At 34.3% G+C, this 20,798-nt stretch overlaps 4 protein-coding genes across 5 annotated transcripts; 2 read left to right on the top strand and 2 right to left on the bottom strand.

Moving 5' to 3' along the window:
- The first annotated feature begins 2,510 nt into the window (after nucleotides 1–2,510).
- On the top strand, nucleotides 2,511–3,659 carry LOC111487931. Its single transcript, XM_023135438.1, has 4 exons — nucleotides 2,511–2,649; nucleotides 2,731–2,922; nucleotides 3,009–3,179; nucleotides 3,262–3,659. Exons 1-4 carry the CDS (start codon nucleotides 2,644–2,646, stop codon nucleotides 3,313–3,315), a joined length of 423 nt encoding a protein of 140 aa, XP_022991206.1. The 5' UTR covers nucleotides 2,511–2,643; the 3' UTR covers nucleotides 3,316–3,659.
- Nucleotides 3,660–6,839: 3,180 nt separating this feature from the next.
- Nucleotides 6,840–16,816, bottom strand: LOC111487928 (AUGMIN subunit 3). Its single transcript, XM_023135434.1, has 18 exons — nucleotides 16,534–16,816; nucleotides 16,368–16,404; nucleotides 16,183–16,286; nucleotides 15,913–16,108; nucleotides 15,315–15,381; nucleotides 14,466–14,569; nucleotides 13,417–13,501; nucleotides 12,994–13,048; nucleotides 12,136–12,267; nucleotides 11,676–11,745; nucleotides 10,914–10,971; nucleotides 10,747–10,802; nucleotides 9,813–9,965; nucleotides 9,409–9,520; nucleotides 9,181–9,322; nucleotides 8,028–8,103; nucleotides 7,636–7,731; nucleotides 6,840–7,128 (listed from the first exon to the last, which is right to left on the bottom strand). Exons 1-18 carry the CDS (start codon nucleotides 16,710–16,712, stop codon nucleotides 6,997–6,999), a joined length of 1,854 nt encoding a protein of 617 aa, XP_022991202.1. The 5' UTR covers nucleotides 16,713–16,816; the 3' UTR covers nucleotides 6,840–6,996.
- Nucleotides 16,817–17,253: 437 nt separating this feature from the next.
- On the bottom strand, nucleotides 17,254–19,745 carry LOC111487929 (protein FAR1-RELATED SEQUENCE 5). Its single transcript, XM_023135435.1, has 3 exons — nucleotides 19,391–19,745; nucleotides 18,768–19,243; nucleotides 17,254–17,538 (listed from the first exon to the last, which is right to left on the bottom strand). Coding segments are annotated over exons 1-3 (678 nt in total). The 5' UTR covers nucleotides 19,392–19,745; the 3' UTR covers nucleotides 17,254–17,337.
- A 400-nt stretch (nucleotides 19,746–20,145) lies between these two features.
- On the top strand, nucleotides 20,146–20,701 carry LOC111487932 (glu S.griseus protease inhibitor-like). 2 transcript variants are annotated; one of them, XM_023135439.1, is made up of 2 exons: nucleotides 20,146–20,248; nucleotides 20,397–20,701. In XM_023135439.1, exons 1-2 carry the CDS (start codon nucleotides 20,230–20,232, stop codon nucleotides 20,591–20,593), a joined length of 216 nt encoding a protein of 71 aa, XP_022991207.1. In that variant the 5' UTR covers nucleotides 20,146–20,229; the 3' UTR covers nucleotides 20,594–20,701. The 2 variants fall into 2 exon arrangements, with proteins under 2 accessions (XP_022991207.1, XP_022991208.1); XM_023135440.1 differs by having other exon boundaries at nucleotides 20,147–20,248; nucleotides 20,400–20,701.
- The last annotated feature ends 97 nt before the right edge of the window (nucleotides 20,702–20,798 follow it).

The following is a 20,798-nucleotide window of genomic DNA, read 5'->3' as shown; positions in this document are numbered from 1 at the left end:
GGTAAGGATCGAGGTTTTGATTTTGACCATAGACTCTCGATGGTCCATATATTTAGAAACTTAACAAACGCTAGATGATTAAGATCTCTATGGTTCGACTAGGGTCAAGCTAGGTGATCCTATATCCAAGGTAGGCCACAAGTTAATGATCCAATTTCAATTTACATGCAAATATGTATGCATATCCAGCTGGAATAAGGCGTTTTCTCTGTAAATGAGTGTGATTCTAAGTATATGATGATTAATGAATTCTTAAAAGAATTGACAGACCTTTTTTCATGCTTTCATTAGGCCTTTACATTTTATATCAGGTCAATAAGAGGGCGTATGACTGTTCATCAAAATCACGTCTACACCCGTTTCAGCAAAAATGCCCAAAAATGTACTATAGGGGGATATGACTAGTTGTCAACTTCTCCCTACCCAATAGTTATATGCAGTAAGCAATTGTCGTTGTCTTTTGCTTATATTTCCATATAATACCAATTTCAATTTCTTTTCAGAACTCTCTTTATCCCGTTTTCTAAAGTTTTCTTCTTGAATTGGGGTCAGAGGCTCGAGCATACATCGTTTGGCGAAAGCGACACAAGAACGAATAGACTTAACTCACTCGCTGCTGAGAAGTGAGTACCGCACAATCGCAAATCCCTTTCCATCAAAGTGCGATTCTGCATATATCAGCAAAATAAAACATTCTTTTTTATGGTTCAATCATAGAACTCCAAAATTAAATGCATTTAGCTTTGAACTATGTTGGGAGACTTCTAGATCTCGATTATTTCTAACTCGAACATTAAAGTTTAAAAAAATAAAAAATTAATTTCTGAGAAAAATATTCAAAAGTATTTGTAAGATTTACTTTTGGATTGTCAAATAATATTCTGTTGTTTTTTGTGTTAAAAAATAAAATAAAACAAAGCATTGGTCCATTAAGATTCCAAGGCTATGAATTATATTTAAATAAAATTTTAAAGGCTATTTCTTTTTGAATAAGGTGTACATTTAGTGAGGTTCGAGAAATTTTTTGATTTAATACGAAAATTTTAGTTAGTTGGGTTGGTGACCCGAACAACCTGAATAGAATTACCAATATCTTGCAACGGAAAAGAATGGAAAAGAAAAAAAAATTGAGTATTAATGAAATTTTTAAAAATTTAAAAATGTTATTGAAACTTTCGAAAGTATTTTTTTTAAAGAAAAAATACTAAATATTTTATTAATTTAATCTTAAAATTTTTAAAATTAGAGATTTTTTATTAATTTTTTTTTTTAAATATATTTGACTTCACTTTGAACATAACCTCTCATGACTTTATTTTAGGGTTTTCCAAAAGGCTTCATATCAATGAAGTTAGTATTTTTTACTTATAAACACGTGATCATTCCCTAAATTAGTTAATGTGAGACTTTCATCATCCAATACCTTATAACTTAAATTTTTTTATAATTTAAGAGGGAAAAAACAAAATTTGATATTGTTAATATATATATATATATATATAGTTACGATGAAAATTGGAATAGAGTTGACCGTAGAAGCTGCAAGAATGTGTTCAGATCTGAGGTGTCTGAGGGCTAAGGGGTTAGGGCAGGGAAGGGTATGGTTACGGGCCGCACCCTGACATAAACACACTGTCACAAATGAAACCCTAATTTTGACTTTTCTATTTATTTACTTTTTTTTTTTTTAATATCTTACAAATCTATCTATTTTATATCTTGTTTTATTTACCTTAAACTTTTTTTATTTGGTTTGTAAATTTAATTTTAAGACATGTCAACATCACCTATTTATCTTAAATTGTTTCTAAGAGTGAAGACTAAGATTATCCCCACAGACTAACACGAGCCTTTTTTTAATTGTTATCATGCATATGCTTCCAAAGAAAATGTGTAAGAGGTCACTCGATATAGAATTGATCTTTAAGTCATTCATGAAGTTTCGGATTCCTATGATTGAGCTACTGAAAAAAATGTGCAAGGATTGGAGAACAAAATATTTCTTATAAAAACGTGGAAATCTCTCTCTAGTAGACGCGTTATATAACTGTGAGACTGACAACGATAGTAACTAGCCAAAGTAGAGAATACCCCTATGAATGGTAGGCTTAAGCTATTAGAAATGATATCAGAGTCTGCGATGTGTCAGTGAGGACGCTGGCCTCCAAGGGGGTAGATTGTGAGATCTCGTATCGGTTGGAGAGAGGAACGAAACAATTTTTGTAAGAGCGTGGAAACCTCTTCTTAGTATACACGTTTTAAAACTATGAAACTGATAACGATATGTAAGGAGTGAAAATAGACAATATTTATTAGTGGTGGACTTGGACTATTACAGTAACATAAAGAAACAAACGAACTATATCTACTAACGAAGCACAGGAGCTAATAGTGCATAGAGATGTCCCTCATTGGGGAATATACGAAAACCCCCAAATAAAAGAAAGAAAAGTTAAAGAGGTGTGGCCCCATTTCTCTCTCCCCCTTACTCTCTCCTCTGTCATTGTGTCCCATCCCCTGTTCTTCTCTCTGCCAATTTATAAGCCCACCTCCTTCCTTCCTTCCACCACACCCACAATTCCTTCTCCTTCTCCATCTCTTCCCATTTCTCTGCAATCTTCAAACAACCTCGAGGCTTCTTCAATGGAGGTACCCATTCAACAATCTCTCTGTTTTCCTCTGTTTTATGTCTGTTTTCCTCTGTTTTAAGTGCTTAAGTTTGTACTACAGGACTACTACTGCCGGAGGAACTACATTCCCAGCTTCGGAAACTGGGAATGGAACGACCATCTCCGCTTCTCCCACTGCTTCGAATCATCCAGAATCGCCGGATATCCCCACGACACCGATTTGTATGTCACCGGCGATTTGTACGAAAACGACATTATCACCCCTGCTATGATCGTCGTCCCTCGCCACAGGGTATTTACAAGAATCCCCTTTTCTTTAAACCTTTTCCCTTAGTTTTTTTTTTAAAGCTTTCCAATTAATCGGGAATGAATTTGCAGAGGAAGCGAGAGAAACAGGGGAAGAAAGGAAAGAAGGCAAACTGGATGATGAACATGAAGGAAACAGAGAGCCCTCCTCATGAACTGCTGCAATTCCCAAGGCCCAAGCCCAAGCCAGTCGACGAAGACTTATACAAAATCCCTCCCGAGCTCCTCGCCAAATCCAGAAAGGTCTTTTTCTGATCTTTTCCCTTCTTTTTTTTTTTTTATTGAAATTGCTCGTTTGTTCATATGGGTTCATCATATTTTACAGAAGAGGGGGCTGAGCTTCTTTGCAAACTGGTTTGTGCCAAATTGTTTGATATGAAGAAGAAGAAGAAAAAAGAGATGATCAGCTGAATGAGTGTATATTGTTGTTATCAGAAAAACAGAGACAGCCCACATAGTACATATCTGTTGGGATGTTTTGAGTATCAAATTCATATGATATTGATATATATATTTTGAAAGATCATAGATAGCAAGAACTGGGCTTTCTTATATTTGTAATTTTGTGTTTTGGGATGTGTGTTTTTAATATGAGGGGAGAATTATTGGTTCAATGTTCTCCCATTGGTTACTATGTTGGGTTCTTCATTAAGTTCGATCATAGTAAAAGGACCGTTATGTTTCTATTGACTTTTATGAATAATTTGGTATATAATTACGCTATTTGGGAGTTCGTTTTAGTTCAAAAATTATGAGCTCACAAAGGACAACACGAGATTTATTTTTAACTAAATGATAAGAAATATATTTGTATCTTTAAAATTTGTAAGAGGTCAATGCTTACAAATTAATCATCGACCCGCTGATTTATTTAATATATAGTAGAGGAAAAAAGACGAATTTACCCTCATAAAAACATATCGAAAAAAAACACGTTGATCGTATAGTGAGATTACATTACACATAAAATCATTTTCAATATTTTTCACACAATCATAATGCACTTTTTATCTTTATAAAACTTTCATATAACCATAATGCTCTCAAAGAAACTTTTGAATCCAATAAAAACCCTTTTTTTTTTATTTAAATTCATGCAATATATATATATATATATTTGAAGTGTAATATATTAATATATATTGTAAATGGAACTACTTTTGCCTTTTTCTTTTTCGTATTTTATTGTCGTGGAACTGTTAAGCCTATTGCTAGTATATATTGTTCGTTTTAGTCCGTTAAGTATCATTGTTAGTCTCACAGTTTTTAAACGCGTCTATTAGGAATAGTTTTTCACACTCTTCTAAAAGAATGCTTCGTTCTCCTCTCAACTAATGTGGGGTCTCACAATCCACCCACTTAAGGGCTTAACGTCCTCACCATCACACCACTCATTGTCTGACTCTAATACCATTTGTAACAGCTCAAGCCCACCACTAGTAGATATTGTCAGTTTTAGCCTGTTACATATCGTCATCAGTTTCACAATTTTAAAACGCATCTACTAGAGATAAAGTTTCCAAAAAGGAGTGTCTTATTTTCTTCTCCAACCAACGTGAGATCTCACAGACATCTTAGATTTCGTTTGATAAATCATTTGTATATTTCTTTTAACAAAACTTACAAACATAACGTGTATCTGTAAGTTTCTTTGTCGTATGATTTATTTTCTACGAATGTTTTTCAAACAACAAAATGATGATCGAGTAGTAGAAGAATCTTGGAACTCTCTAAGTTTGAAATTGAGAGGTTTCTTGTTTTGCCATCATTACATTATTCATTAAAAGCATTAATGATTTCATTATTTTGACACAATCATTATGTAATTAACTCGATTTATAATATAATCTTAGAACCCACTCATCAAATCTTTTGAATCTTGTAATTCTTTTTTGGGAACTGAAATTGATGTAAGTATTACCCATCTTCTCTATTATCCAATTACTTTATGTCTTATCTAAAACCCACTTTTTAATATTATATATATTATAATTCTTTTTTTAATTAAATTATTTCAAAAATATTATTAACCGATCATAGAAATTAATTACAATTTCTTTATAGAAAATAGATCTGAAACAGTGCGGCAGTGACTTAGAATGGATGGTAATCTAAATTTTGTTTTACCTCCCTACCATTAGATAGTTATATGCTGTAAGCCGTTGTTGTCGTCTTTTTGCTTGCATCACATATAACACCAATTTCAATTTCTCAAATCTTGCTTTCTTTAAACCGAAGCTAGAGACTCGAGCATACGTCGCAAGTCTGCTGCCATCAAAGGTGCGATTGTCATCGTGACACAATTTGAGAGTATTAATGTTTATAATTTAAAAAATTTAAAATTAAAAGATTTAAGGTTAAAATGATAATTAGGGATATAAGAAATTATAGTTTTAGGGAAAAGGTATGTATTGACTTTGATGCTCAATTTTTGATGGCTTTCTTGGTTTGCCATCATTATGTTTCACTTTAATCATTTGAAAATTTTCACACAATCATGATGCCCATAGCTGACTTTGTTTTTCATCTTATAAAACTTTCACATAACCATAATGCACTCAAACAAACTTTTTGGAAATTTGTAGAACGCTTTTTCGGGATTTTAAATCCGAACAACAACGTGTTTTTTGGAACCTAACGTATTTATCTATCTCGACGACAAGTTTCCGTGAGGAACTAAGTTATGTCTTGTCTGGAACATACATTTTTGGAGATGTGAAAGTGAAACTTCAAGTTTAAGCAGGTTCGGTTTGAGACAATTCTATGTTGAGTGACTTCTTAAGGATTTTTATAGGAAAACGTGAGTGAAGACAAAACATTCTAAAATGATTTTTGTCTTGGTCATATCAGAAAGGACATAGAACTAGTCGGAGTCATCAAATGACGAATGTATATTCAAAGTCAATTGGTTAACTACTGAGAGTCGAGAAATTTATTTGTAATATTACAAGATTTTATTTAATGATTAAGACAAATTTGAATGCAAAAAAATTAGAAATATAAGAATTTAGAGATATTTGAGAGGGGAAGAGTGATGAGCACTATTTTTTCTTGTTCTTTGTTCAATAAAAAATGTAAGAACCCTTTTGTTTGAAGGTGGGCCCAACTTGTATTTTTAACTTTTTCTTGTCTTTCTTGCTTTGTAATCATTACATTACACTTCACATTTTTCAATTCAATATTTTCACATAATCATGATGCACTTATAAGACTTTTTAATCTCAAAAAAACTTTCCCATAGCCATCATGCACGCAAATTTATAAACCTATATATTTTAATTTTAAGTTCGTAGTAAAGAAGGAATCGGGACTTCATTCGAATGAGAGGGATCCTGAAAGTAGTATAACTAAGGAAGACTTAAGGTGCACTTTCTTTTTCACTGGTTTAATTATAAAAACTTCATAGTTAAGAGTGTTTTGCTTGGAGCAATTCAATGTTGAGCGATCTCTTAAAAATAATCTTCTTAGGATATTTATATGAGCAAGGACGAAGCATATTAGGACTTGTATATATCATAAGTAATATGATCATGTCGCAGGGGATGCAGATCCGAATTCCAAATCGTGGACATGGGTCTTTATAAAGAATCAAGCTCATAAATGTTCATCTTTGGCCTCTCGTTTCTACCTCATTTCATTGGATACTTTTCTCGAATGAAAAAGAACATATTTGAAAGAGAACGAAAACGAAAGGAGTTGTTTTGAGAGAGGTTGGAATTGGCATTGGGTTTTGTGATTTGAATAATTTTTCAAGAACATATTGATTATTGTTATTTGTCTTTAGTGTGAGAGTCAATTCACCTTCTCCTTTTCTTTCTCATTTGTCACTCTCTTATTCCTTCTGGGGTTTCTCACACTCTATTCTCCCCTTTTGTCCACTCACATTTTGAACCAAAAAAAAAAAAAAAAACCCCACAAGTGGAACTATGATTGTCTTCACACTGCCAAAACACTTCATTTGTCATATTAAATCTCTAACCTTGCTTTTGCAATCAAGCATTCCCAGGCGATGTATTGTAAACAGTTACATACAAATATATATACACACAAATGATGTCAACTATGAAGCTTGCAAGGCTCGAACTCGAGCAGTCAGTTCCCGAACTTGATTCCTCAGGCGTTCAGGATTGCAAAAGAAGTCAACGAAAACTCGTCGTTGTAGCCCAACTTCCTGAGAGTGATGTTTTACAATCTGCATGCCATAGTAGAATGTAAGTCAGACATGTCGCGATGGTAATGTACAATTAAAGTGCGCCAGTACGCTTCCAATTCACATTTTACGTAAAAGTACTGGCGGAAAGTCGGGCAAGACTCTTATAGTTTTTAGTTCAACCTATGGGATTGGGAGAGATTCGAACCTCGAACTTCTAACCACTTAAACAAGGGTATATATCTTATAGCGATATTTAGTCACTTGTTGGATTCCTTGTTTCTCTTTGGCCTCCTATTTCTAGGCTCGTTTGTAATTATTCACTCGATCTTATTTCATCTTGACTAGAGGAGCCATTTCTTGTAGTTTAACTCCTTTTTGTGGACTTTTCTTTTTGTATGCCAATGTAATCTTTATTTTTTCTCAATGAAAATCTAGTTTTTTCATCATTAAGAAAAACTAAATAAACCAGTCTCTAAAATGAATATAAAAAAAAGTACGGTAAGTAAAAACCAAAGATTATGAAAGACAGGGAAACGAAAAAATTACCTCATTCTTTTTACAGTGCTCCAAGGTAACCTCTTCAACTGCAGAAGATAGTTTGGCGTTTATCTTTTCCATCTCATCCAGCTCTTTCATTAAGGCCTACAAAACATAAAATGTCCAAAAATGAAGAACAAGTGTGCAAAAATGAAAGCACATCACAGACAGAAAGACAATCTAAACACAAATGGAACAAACTAGATGCACTAATGAAGGCATAATTAGCAACAATATGATAGACCAGGTTAACTTATACGACTGCAAAGACTTCAAAGTGTTGAACATCCTGTTTTGATGTTTTGAAAAAAGGAAAAATATGTGGTCTTATATGGGTGTACAATGATTCCAACCAGTTTCATACAAGGATAACTAAAATATGCATTCGATAAGAGCAATACCCGTGGCGTCAGTATTGGTTGTGCAGTTGTAGAAGAGGCAAAGAGTAATTGCTGCAAACTTTGAATAAGAGAGCACCTACAATTAATAATAGAAAGAATCCTTTATTATTATTATTAAAAAAGTTAAAAAAATAAAGGAACATGAAGTGGACAGGTATATACAAGATGAAACACATTAACCGTGATCTGAAGCTGACCGATCGGTCATAAGATGATTTAAGAACTAGACAATTCTTACAATGAAAAAAATATATCAACACACAATTCAGCATGGTGACAATTACCAACATACAACTCACAATCCAGTAATCTGCAATGTGAGAGCTCATAAGTCAATCTGCCCCCTCTAAATAGACTTAGTAACTCTAGTGAGCTCATAGATCCTCCCCTCCTTAATGCTTCCTTTTGCTTGCCAAGCTCAAGGGAAGCCTCTCTCTTCTTATTCAGATAAGTTCTAAATTCACAAAAGGAAGGTTAACGAAATCGTAGGATCCAAGATCCAAAAGGCTGTTGATATAGTGTAGTTAATAATAATTTCGTAGTTGTATTTTTGAGTTTATTTGACATTCAAGTTGGTTTTAGCTGTTGTTAATGGGTTTTCGTTACTTAATTTGTTTGTTAGAGGTTAGTGCCCTTACATCCTCTGTAAATGGACAGCTAATGTCTTGCATTAGCTACAAGCTTTTAATGTTTAAACAATTTTTTAAGATGAAGCCAGAAGAATAGACCAGATTTCTTGCTGACTCGACAAAATTCTCTTACAATCACTCGTGATCTACTTCAGTGACATACTGTCAATCCTTTTTTACCTCGACTAGTACACATCGAAAAAATAGTTTCTTAAGCGATTGTGCTTATTTGAAAATTCAGCTAATAAAGACTAGCTCCACACCATATCTTGACCTTTATTTAAACACTGGCTCCTCCATCAGTTAAAGCCACTTAAATTATAGATGAAACAGTTTTCAACACTAGTACTTGATTACAAGTGTGAATAGATGATCAATGGCTATTCCTTTGGTCCATCAATAATTTTCCAGAGTCAGCCATCAGACTTCCATTGCTTCATTTGAATATTATTAAGTGCACAAAAAAACTTAAGGCATGACAGATATATGGATTTGACACTTGTACAAAGGAATAAGATACTAACAGATCATTGATGCATCTGTTTCTGTCGCCTGGGAGAGAGTTCTCAAGATCAGATTGAAGGGTTCTCAAGTCTGAATGAAGACTAGATATCTGTTGAATAATACCGGGAGCAGACACATAAGTTGATGCTCCAGCCTGGATATCTGTACAAGTCAATTAAAAAGTTTTATGCTTAATAGACCTGTATTAAATTTAAACTGTGGATGTTCAAATGGAAGATTATCCTTACTTGAATGTATGCTTAATAGATCTCTGACGCCATGCAGAAAATTATCGCGATCATCAACCGCACCTTGTTCTTGTACATCAGAAGCAGCTTGAATCAGTGCAAGACAGCGACCCTGTAATGACATTAACAATAATCATGGAACACTCAAACGGTAAAATACTAGCATGTGTTCCAGACTAGAGTTTTATTAATGGCCATAAAGAAGGCAGACTATCAAATTAATTAATTAGAAGCTAACATCAAGGAAAAATAATTGTGAACTCAGACTTCAGATTTCTTCGTCATTATATTATTTGCAATAAAAATGATGTAAGCAGATAAAATTTTAGATGCATGAAACAATTAGAGTGAACGATATAGTATTCCATTATTGCAAAACAAATATTAAAAGATGAGGTCAATACCACTCGTCCTTTGGTGGCAGACAAATATGCTTGAAGTTCTGACTCTATAACTTTAAGCAATGAATATGCTCCAAGCATATTCTTCTTTTCCAGTTGACAAGCTATTTTCAGGAATTGATGCCTAGCAAGCTGATTGACCAGATGACTGATGAACTGCAAGACGAAATTAATAGTGTTGGTGATACAAAACATTTTGAAAACTGTGAAACTGTAATCACAGAAGCATAACCATTGAAGGTACAAAAACCCTGATTCCATAATAGCAAAGTTTCCTCATTTAGTTTTATAACCACAGATGAATCTTTGGAACAAATTTTCCAGGCATCCATCCGCTTAGGGAAGACTGGTTATATACCAATACAGATAAATATCAATTTCTTTCACAAATCACCACAAACATGTCCCAAAAATTTGACATCTCGTACAATCACTGGAGGTACACTGAAATCTAGCTCCCTTTCTGAAAAAAAAAATAGTTTGACCAAGAAATTGATAGTTCGATTTAATCTATAGAAAGATTGATGCTGTTAGAATAGGTCAGTACAAAATCAGGTTATTTGATCTTATATAAGCATAGCTCCTTGTCCAATTGTCAAAATTTGTGGCTAGAATTCTCTCGTATACCTTGTGGATAGAAAGAAACCAGATTATGTAACGAAACTTAGAAACATATAGATAATAAATCTGAGTTTTTCCAATTTATAGCCTTTAGTTGGAATGCCCTCCACTTATACATGCAAACTAGCCTAGACACTCACAAATATGAAAATAAAAAATGCAAACAAAATGAAACATAAATTTTGAATCCCAAATAATGATCCATAAACATACACTTCAGAATGTTTCAAGCCAACCATGAATTCATGGGGAAAAAACATCTATACCATGTAAGTTCTATGTTTCATGAATACATAATAGTAGATATTGAGCATACCACTTTCTGTCTATCAATGTAGTACTCTTGACGCATGACCTTCAAATCATAATCACCTAATTGATTTAATAACAAGCTACATTAGAATCATTGACGATGGTGATAATAATAAAAATACTAATACTAATCCAACATTTAAAAAAAAAAAGACTACAGTAGTTTCGTACCTTGCAAAATGTACGTGTCTTGCAATTGAGCCAATTCCCAACAAAGATCAGGAATAGTCTAAGGGAAAAATGGAGTTAGATAAGAGTTACACAATCAACATGTATCATTTTGCACCAATAAGATAAGACTGGAGGAAGGAGCCGATTACTGTACTGAGCAAATGTTTGTTTCTTGTTAAAAAAAAACACTTATATCATATGCTCTACAACAATTTTTTTTGAAAAGTATGGTTACTACAGAAAGAAAAGGAAAGTCCGCTGATTAAATTGAAGAATCAAGATATGAGACTGGAAGCTATTGAGGAAATCCGAATTGCTCACCAATTCTAATAAATATGAGTACAAAGGATTCTCCGTGATACACCCTAGGAGTTGGGATGAGCTCTATAGGAGTTCATTGGCCAAATGCTGATAGTGCATTGGTACATAAGAACTAGTGAATGAAATGCTCTAGTAATGAAAGAAAAAAGAATCATGGTTTAATTACAATAGTCTCGGATATTATCAGATTGAATAAGTTTAAATTCCATCCCAAACTGAACTAATTGAAGGTAAAGCATCGTAAGGTAGACCCTAGAAATCCAAACACAATCACCAATCAAAAAGATAGACCATCTAAAAATAGAGTAACATAAACAAAAAGAATAGCTATGATCTAAATTGCAACTAAAACTGCATGAGAGGAATTCAACAAATAAGCAGAAAAAACAGTCAGGGGACAGAAACAGCAGATCAAACTTGAGGCTCAATTCATGTACAAACCTCAGATAACAATTTCTCCTCTTTATCATAAAGATTTGAAAGTTCCCCTACCAGTTCAGAGTGCTTTCTCCTGAGAAAATAAACATCATTTAGCTAATCCAGTAAATGCATCTAATTTCAATCTTCAAATTCCAAATCTATGACATCTGTTGGAGACAAGTAAAATGATTGACCACATAGAATTTTAGAATGCCAAACTAATACATTGCCACAAAAATACTAAAAAAGACAAATTCAACCCAAAATCTTTCTCAATTCTCTGATTAGTCTTCAAAAATAAGTTTAATTTTACGAAATTTCAACTTTAACTTTCAAATTTGATATTATTTAACAACATTCCTCTTTAAATATGTTGGCTTTATTTAATGTATTCCTTCCTCCTACCCAAATTTGGTATTAAACAGTTAGAAACAAACCTAAAAGATCTTGAATCATAATTAATGCCCTTCGAAAGTATTACCTCAGAGAATGGAGATCGAGATGAATATGGGCTTCGTCTGACGTAACTTGCGACTTGAGAACCATTAGAATAGCTTGCTGCTTTGCATTTTCAACTTGAGCTTCGACCCATTGTCTTTCACTTGTCCCAAAACTAAAAAAACAAAGACGTGTCCCAAACCATCATTAAAAGAATACAAGTAAACAAAAGCAAAAAAAAAAAAAAAAAAAAAAAAAAAAAAAAAAAAAAAAAAAAAAAAAAAAAAAAAAAANAAAAAAACCATACATTCAGATCCAAAGCACTAAAGAGAAATCACATGTAAAGAGAGAACCTCTAATTAGAACTAGACGAGTATTAAAAGACCATATGAAAGGTAAATCAGCACAAAAGAGAAACAACACACGGCCCCTCAATCATGATGGATGTTTTAGAATCTAACGCATAACCATTTATCATAACAAATTCTGAAACAGTAAAAGCATGGTCCAGATGAAGGACGTGGAAACTGTGCCAACAGTGTATAAACATGATTTGGCATTTAGATCTTGTTTCTGAGAGAAGAGGAAGAAGAGGATGAGGTTACACATTAAAAATAAAAGTAGCAAAACTCATAAAACTGTTGGACAATCCTTCGAAGAAAAACGTTCTCAGGTCATGTTAAAACATGTACGATTTGAATTGGACTAATGAGAAGGTGTTTCTTATTCAATAAAAGATTAAACCAGACCATATGTAAATCTTTTGAATCATGCTTAAAAAATTTCCACATTCTCGAGGCTAAAGAACCAATAACTTTTCAACATGAGTGATCACTTACGAATAAAGCATCAATTCAAGTAAGCAAGTAATGCACTTGACTATAGGATAAGAAATAAATACATTGAACGTAGCCTTTGCAATTCAGATACGCGTTGATGATGGGATGTCTCCAAATCTGCATGAAGAAAAACCAAGCAATCTAAAAATCCATGAAATCAATCATAAGTGCATTGCATGACAAAGGACTCAGATCGCTCACCTCCCCCTCAATCTAAAAGACAACATTTTGCCAAAATCATTAAAAAAAAAAAAAAAAAAAAAAAAAAAAAAAAAAAAAAAAAAAAAAAAAAAAAAAAAAAAAAAAAAAAAAAAAAAACCCACGAGTTTAATTAAGTGGTTCAAATTTATAAAAGCTCATACGGTACAATAACTGATGTGCAAAGGAAAAGGTAGTAGATCACGATCTTCAACATATTCATACCTACTGAAACTAAAAAAAAGCTCATACAACTAGAGGTAAAATAAAGCTTACAAGAAACATACCTCTTACTAAGATATTTGACATGTCATCAAGACTCACCCATGAACATTTGGACTTGCCCTCCTCAGCAACTAGTCGATAAGGCCCCTGCCCATAATTGCAGGACAAAAACAACGAAAGGAAATTATAAGCTAGAAGCTTGGTGAATGTCGCACATTAATTTGCAATTTCATCAATATCAATGAAATAAATATTTTTCATTAAAAAGGATAAAAACATTAAAACAATAGAAAAAGAAAAGAAAAAAGATGTGCTTGTCCTGTGGAGCCTCGAGAAAAATACTAGCATTTTTAAAGAATTTAAGAGACTGAGAAGAGGTTTGATCTCTACCTAGGCTTAACACATCCATTTAGGCCTTTTTGTCCAAGGATCTTGCTAACCCTTATCATCTTGAATTGGAGTTCTTTTTGCATAGTTAATCGTTTGGCTCCTTTATACTTGGTTGTTTTTATATGCTCTTTTGTGTTCTTCCATTTTTCACAGTGAAACTTGGTTTTCCATTTAAAATGTATAAATACTGTCACAAATAGAACTTCAACTTTTGTCCTCAATAATTTTGTCAGCCTTCATGGTAAAAGTAGTAGCATAGAATAACTACATGTCCTGGAATATTACCATTAAAGTTAAATTTTATATTTTTAAAAAATAGATAGTAATTTGATATTATTGTCTTTCGTTATTTCTTAGAACGTAAGGCTTCAAGCTTCTGTGTGCTCATGAAAGCATAAACCTCATGTTCAAACAAGGCAAAAGATTCTAGGATACAATTCGAGCCTTGCTTCAAGTCGCAAGGCATTAGACTCAAAAACCTTTTAAAACATTGGTATTTCTCCACATCAAAATTAAATAGCTCTTCTGTCATTCCTTGGCATGGTCATAGGGAAATATAATCTCCCTTCCCTTATTCGAATCTTGTTTTTTCTCAATGACAGTTCTATGTTTCCTATCAAAAGAAGTATCATCACAATCTGTCAAAAGTGAATTCTTGATGGCCAAAAGTTCCTATTATACAATTTCAAAGTCAAGAGATCTAAAAATAAAATTTGCATACCGTGTCTAATTGCTTAGAAAACCACTGATTTAGCTCCTTTATGCAGGATGAATCCCCAACCAAGTATGGATGGAAGTCGGAATAAGCCAAATAGATACCATCCTCTGCACAATCAATCATGTTCAGAACTTGCACAAGCAGGAATCAAAGAGAAAAATGAAAATGAAAAGAGTTTGTTCAAAAATGAATTAAATTTGGACTATTATCTAAGGGATTGGAAGTGTCAATGTTGTACCAAGCAAATGGACACGCATGATGCCCAAGCTTAGTAGTGATTAGAACCATTTGTTACAACGCATACAGGGATTGGATACACTTATAAGTCAGATGAAATAAGACAACTAAATGTACCTCTTCTGCAACAATCCTACTCAATCTTATTAAATAGGAAAGAAGAATAATAAGAGCAATTAGACAAACCACTCAAAGAGGAGCCTCTAGAACATATCAGATCATGTAGCACCTCATGCGACAGTTTTCACCACACTTTCTCTTGTGCATGAACCTCTTACAAAATCAACAATCATATAACACTTCTTTTTTAGTTTTCTTTTCTTTCCCCTTTTTTTCCTTCCCTTGAGTTTAACAACCATATTAACACTTCTTCAAGCATTAAATTTCCAAAACAACTAACAAAGATTGGTGATGACATTTTCCTGAGAGACAATGATGTTATAAGAAGGGGTATTGCAAAATGCAACGGTATTTTTCTAATCACACACACATACACATGACATAGAATCAAGATATAAGCTTAAATTTGATTTAAAATATCTGGCCAAGTCAACCTTATAGTAGTAGAATAAAAACTCGTCATAAAAAGTGGTACATGAACAACTAAAATAATACCGTCGCCGGAATGATAATGAGACAACTCTTGGGCCGTGGACGCAATCCTTCCAAGAACAGCATTCATCTAAATTACAAAAGAAAAGAACATTTTAAGATGCCTTGGAACGAAATAATTCACCAAGTACTTTTCTCGAAGAGAATGTTTAGAATTACAACAACCTATTTTTTAGGGGGAAATATGACACTAAATATAACTTTAATTATCCCTTTGCTGCTGCTTGCTCAGAGGACTAATTCAGAAATGTCAAGATTAATTGGTGGCTTCCCAATAGGGCCCTAAAAGCTTTATTTCAAAAACACCTCAAAACCTTCAAGAAGAATAGTCCAGGTTTGTGAAGTAGTGATTTCGTTTACCGAGTTCAATGAAAGCAAAAATAGGTCATAGAGTCAAAGGTTTAAGGTTGAGTATTGACTTCCGAATTACCTCTAACCCTAAATACCGGGAAAATAGCCCAAAAAATAGGGAGAGGCATCAAGAAAATCATTAATGGTCCTTACCGGAAAAAGAGTGAAAGAAGGAAAAGGTTCAGGTTGAGGTTGAGTAAGTAGGGAGAGGAAATCCTTTAATAAAATGTTCACCTCGTTGTTTTCATACCTCTAAATTCCTTGCAGAAATGCTATCATCTATACTTGTTAATTGTCCATTGACACTAGAAGTTGCAGCAACTCGCGCCCGTCTCCCTTGGGTCAAAGTCGAAGCTTCGCGTGTAAGCATATCATATTGTGACTGGAGATGTCTAAGTTGTCTTTGTAACTCTAATGCTTCAGATTTATATGCGAGAGTTGCTTCTCTACCAATGTTGCAAACAAGATTGTAAAAATCGAACATAAGAACCAATATTAAGTAATGAACACAATATGGTACCTTATCTCCTTCAGCCCTTCTTCGCCTCCAAAAAAAGCGTCTTGGTTGTCCCGTCTAGACGAAAAGGCCGAAATGCTATCATAAGCCGAGTCCAAATCCTCCCCCTGTTCGACATATCCAACAATTAAAACCGAACGATTCTTCTAACAAAACAAAACCATACAGAAAAATTCTACAGAATTCACCTCCAAAAGCTTTCCCTCTTCCAGGAATTGCCCATACCTAGATATGACATAGCAAAATGACACTCGCCGATGAGCAAAATTCAAGCTCATCACAAACATTCGCAAATTAACAAGAAAAAAAAACAAAGAGAGAAAGGAAAAAGGCGAAAATTGGAGAAGAAGTTACTGGGAAAGCTCAGCAGGGGAGAGGACGTTGGAGGGACGAAGGCTAGAGCAGATCCAGTCGAGAATGGAGCGAGCATCGTCGTACTGAAATGGCCATTCGAAACTGTCAGGGTCCAATGCCTGTGCGCCCTCATAATACCCCAATTCGCCCAACAAACCACACAGCCTCGCCCCACTCATCTGCTTGCCTTCTGGGTATCGACAATTTCTCCTCCTCGATCGATCTTCGAGCGAAATTTGAAGTCTGCCGCCCTTTTCCAGTCTGGGATTTGAATGTCTATCAAGTAGTGTGAGATTTTCTCAAAAGTATTACCATTTACCTTTCACGACAGTGTGGGGATTTTTCTTTTTCAAGAACACTCCAATTTACCGTTCTCGATATCTACAAATTTAAAATTAAATAATATAAATACCCAAATTTGTTAATCTTAAAACTTTAAATTTTTTTCATTCAAATAAACACAAATTAGAGTGCTACGTAATAATTATATCATTTATTATTTTCTAAAAACCATTTTCATAATAAAATTAACTTTAGTGATAATAACTTCGTTTCGACCCTTCAAATCGAACCTTTCGTTTTTTCATTTCTCTTTGAAATCAAACCTCTCGTCTTCTTTCATTCATCCCAAAATGTTTCGAGCTTTTCATCCATTCTCATTTCGTCTTCTTCACATTTTGTATTATTAAACTGTAGCCATACAAATCACAAAATGGGAGGGAAAAGGGCAGGATTAATGAACAATATAAACAGTTACCATAGAAAATTTTACAAAAATATATATACTCTCTTTGGATTCTGTTGTTAGCTATTTGAAAATGTATTGCTTTTTGATTCAATATCCTTCACACTTTGAACAATGTCATCTATATTTCTTGCTAGATGATTCGAGTGATCCTCCATGTCTCTTAAAATCACGGCAAGCTGTTCTTGATAAGCTGCGCATCGCTTTCGTTCTAGCTGCAGTTCGGCAGTTAATTCTCGAATTCTTGCATCTTTCTCATCCTGAAATAATAGTAACAGAAACATGAAGATATATAAACAATGTATCTTGTACACTATACTGAGTTCATGCGTAGAAAAAGGAGGTAAAAATCAAGACACTTCCCTTTGGGATGGGGGAGGGGATTCAGTACAACATACATAAACACTTCAGAAACATGTGGAGCATGTGCTGGAGATTGATCCTTCGACCTCAAAAGCCAAGATAGCATATCTCACTATAAGTGAAGCTTTTGAAGATTGTGTAAAATCAAAGGACTGTGAAGCTTGTTGTCTAGGACAGAGTTCACTAATGGAGTACATTTGTCATTACAATAAGATGCAAGATCTTTAAGTTGTTTGAGACATGGTTTATGTGCTCGGAGCCTTACCTCCTCCCAGATTTATTGGAAGTAGAATGTAACCGCCCAAGCCTACCACTAGCAGATATTGTTCTCTTTGAGCTTTCCCTTTCGAACTTCTCCTCAAGATTTTAAAAAACGTTTGGTAGGGAGAGGTTTCCACACCCTTATAAAAAATATTTCATTTTCCTCTCTAACCAATGTAGGATCTCACAATCCACCTCCTTCGGGGCCTAGAATTCTCGCTGGCACTTGTTCCCCTCTCTAATCGACGTGGGACCTCCTCGTTGGCACATTGCTAGGTATCGAGCTCTAATACCATTTGTAACAGCCCAAGTCCCACTAGCAAATATTGTCCTCTTTGGACTTTCCCTTTCAAGTTTCGCCTTAAACCCGTCTACTATGAAGAGGTTTCCACACCCTTGTAAAGAAGGCTTCATTCTCCAACTCATAGGACCACCCCACCTAAAGTTACAACAACCTTACGAAGAAATGGAAGATGAAGGCAGTAAGACCAAGATTGCCAATAAAACTACAGTTCATGAAGAAACGTCCAAGCATATGGAGGAAACCACAATATGGTTTGAAACAAGCACTATAACACTAAAAAAATTATAGTCTAGAGTGGCCATATAGTGACTCCGATCAATTCTAATTTATTCAAGAAAGCTCAAGATGAATGATCAGATCAGAACATGAGACCACACACCACACCAAAGAAATTCAACAAATAAAATGATACGTATTTGTTCTTTTTGAAGCAAATGAACTTGGAAAGCTGAAGTACATCATTGAATCAAAGGTAGAACACTTAGAAAATGAGTTAAGAAACTAGAAAAACACATAATCTCAGCGTAAATGAACACAAAGTGAATCAAAGTAAGTCCTCACCCGTGTCTGTGATAGAAGAATGTTTCGACGAGCACTGGCAGGAGTAACAATCAGTGGATGATTGTGATCCTTGACGAACTTAGTTACAATCCATTTTCCAGTTTTCTCTTTCTTTACAACAACCATTGCCTTACATCCTTCTCGTGTTATAGCTCGAGGCTTCCTATTTTCACTTCTTTTCGGCCTAAACTTGCGAAACCCCTCTTTGTTACAAACAAGTCGTCGCCAAACAACCGAACCATCACGCATGGACCGACGAAATGCATCAACGCGTATAATAAAACCAAGTCGTGAAGCATATGCATCGTAGAAAACCTTGGCAGATTCCTCAGATTCAAACTCCATACCTACGTATGGCTCTGTATCTGAAATATTAGTCGCAATTGCCTCAGCTTCAGAAACTATTCTGACCAAAGGCTTCCCGCTAGGGTTTTCTACAACATCTCCATCCTCGATCGCAGTGGGGATTCCATCCACTACCAGAAAAACAAGCCGAATTTTTCCGAATTCGTCAAATATGGAAGAGAAACAGATACTACTTCGAAGAATTGAAGCGAGAATAGAATAAATTGATGGCGATTGCCGTAAGAACAATCTGAAGAATGCGGAATCGAGAAACTCACTTTGATTTCTCCCAATACACGAAGTTAGGACTCACTGTTCCTTGATTATTCGAATTCCATTCGACGCCAACAATTCTTCGGAACTCAATCTCATTTCTTCTATGCGTTTCCGGTCGGGGTATAGTGAATCTTGAATCGAGAAGCTTTCAGTCGCTGAAATGGAGATCTTTGGCAAACAGTGCATTTGTTTGGTGAAGTATGGGGAGTGAAAATCTATATAATGTTCACTAAAACTGTTCATCCTTCCTAATTCACCAATAAAGACGATCAGATCATTGAGTGTAGCTGACTACATTTTCTAAGTACAAACTCTTCAAACTAATTTGAATTTTCGACCGAGTAAATTTCGTAATTTTTTTATGCATATCGAGAAGAATTACAGAACTTATATCGCAAAATTAATAAAAAAAAAAATGAAAACACTTCTAAACTATGAAAATATTTCTAAACTTTCCAAATATTAAATTTATGATTGTAAAATTTGATTAAGGAAAACAAATTTTCGGAAATGAACGATAAGTTCTAAAAAACTAACATAATATTAAAAGAAAATCGAATGATTATCTAACAAAATTATTTGGCAAGCAAATCCAAATCGTAACTGTTTTTGTCTCGATCCAAAACCAAAATTAATTGAAAACTTCCAAAAGTGCTTTGGCAAGAGAAAGGATGGAGATCATGAGTGTCCTAAGCCGAAGTGTCGTGTTTCTCCCCTTCCATTAATTCTTCTTCACTCATTAATGGCGGTTCATCCCTCCTTTCTCCCATTCACTCTATAAATACCCTAAACCCTAACCCTAATCCAAACCCAAAGCCAACGCCTTAGCCGATTGAGAGACATGGCCCTTTTTTGCCGAGGTAAGTGAAAATGTCAATAAATAGGACTCTGATGACTTTGAGCATAAATTCTCGTAACTTTAAGTTTTTCCAAAATAGTAAATAGAGTATTCTTTGGTTATATGGTCATTTCTGAAATAAAATTAAATCTTAATTGCAATAATTTTAGCAGGAAAAATGATGTGGCCGGAGCTACTAGGAGCAAGAGGTGAAGAGGCAAGGTCAAGGATAGAAAAGGAGAATCCATATGTGGATGCAGCCATAGTTCGAGAAGGGAGGGTGGTGACTTTGGACATCAGGTGCGATAGGGTTAGGGTTTGGGTTAACGAAGATGGAATTGTCACTCGAGTTCCATTCGTTGGCTGACTCAACTCAAATCATCCATAAATAAATATAACTCTGTAACGATAATACATATTACAATCCATAAATAAAGTTTGTTAATAGAATACAGTATAATATTACTCTTTTTTTAGTTCGACCGTACCTGAGAGGGAGAAATTCGTAATTTTTTATTTCTATGGCCGACGACATATATCATAACTAGATAAATTGATATACACTTTATTGA

This window comes from Cucurbita maxima, unplaced genomic scaffold (assembly GCF_002738345.1).
Source record: "Cucurbita maxima cultivar Rimu unplaced genomic scaffold, Cmax_1.0 Cma_Scf00013, whole genome shotgun sequence".
Classification (NCBI taxonomy): Eukaryota; Viridiplantae; Streptophyta; class Magnoliopsida; order Cucurbitales; family Cucurbitaceae; genus Cucurbita; species Cucurbita maxima.
The sequence above is the reverse complement of the archived record's forward strand: the minus strand, read 5'-3'. Positions and strand labels throughout refer to the sequence as shown.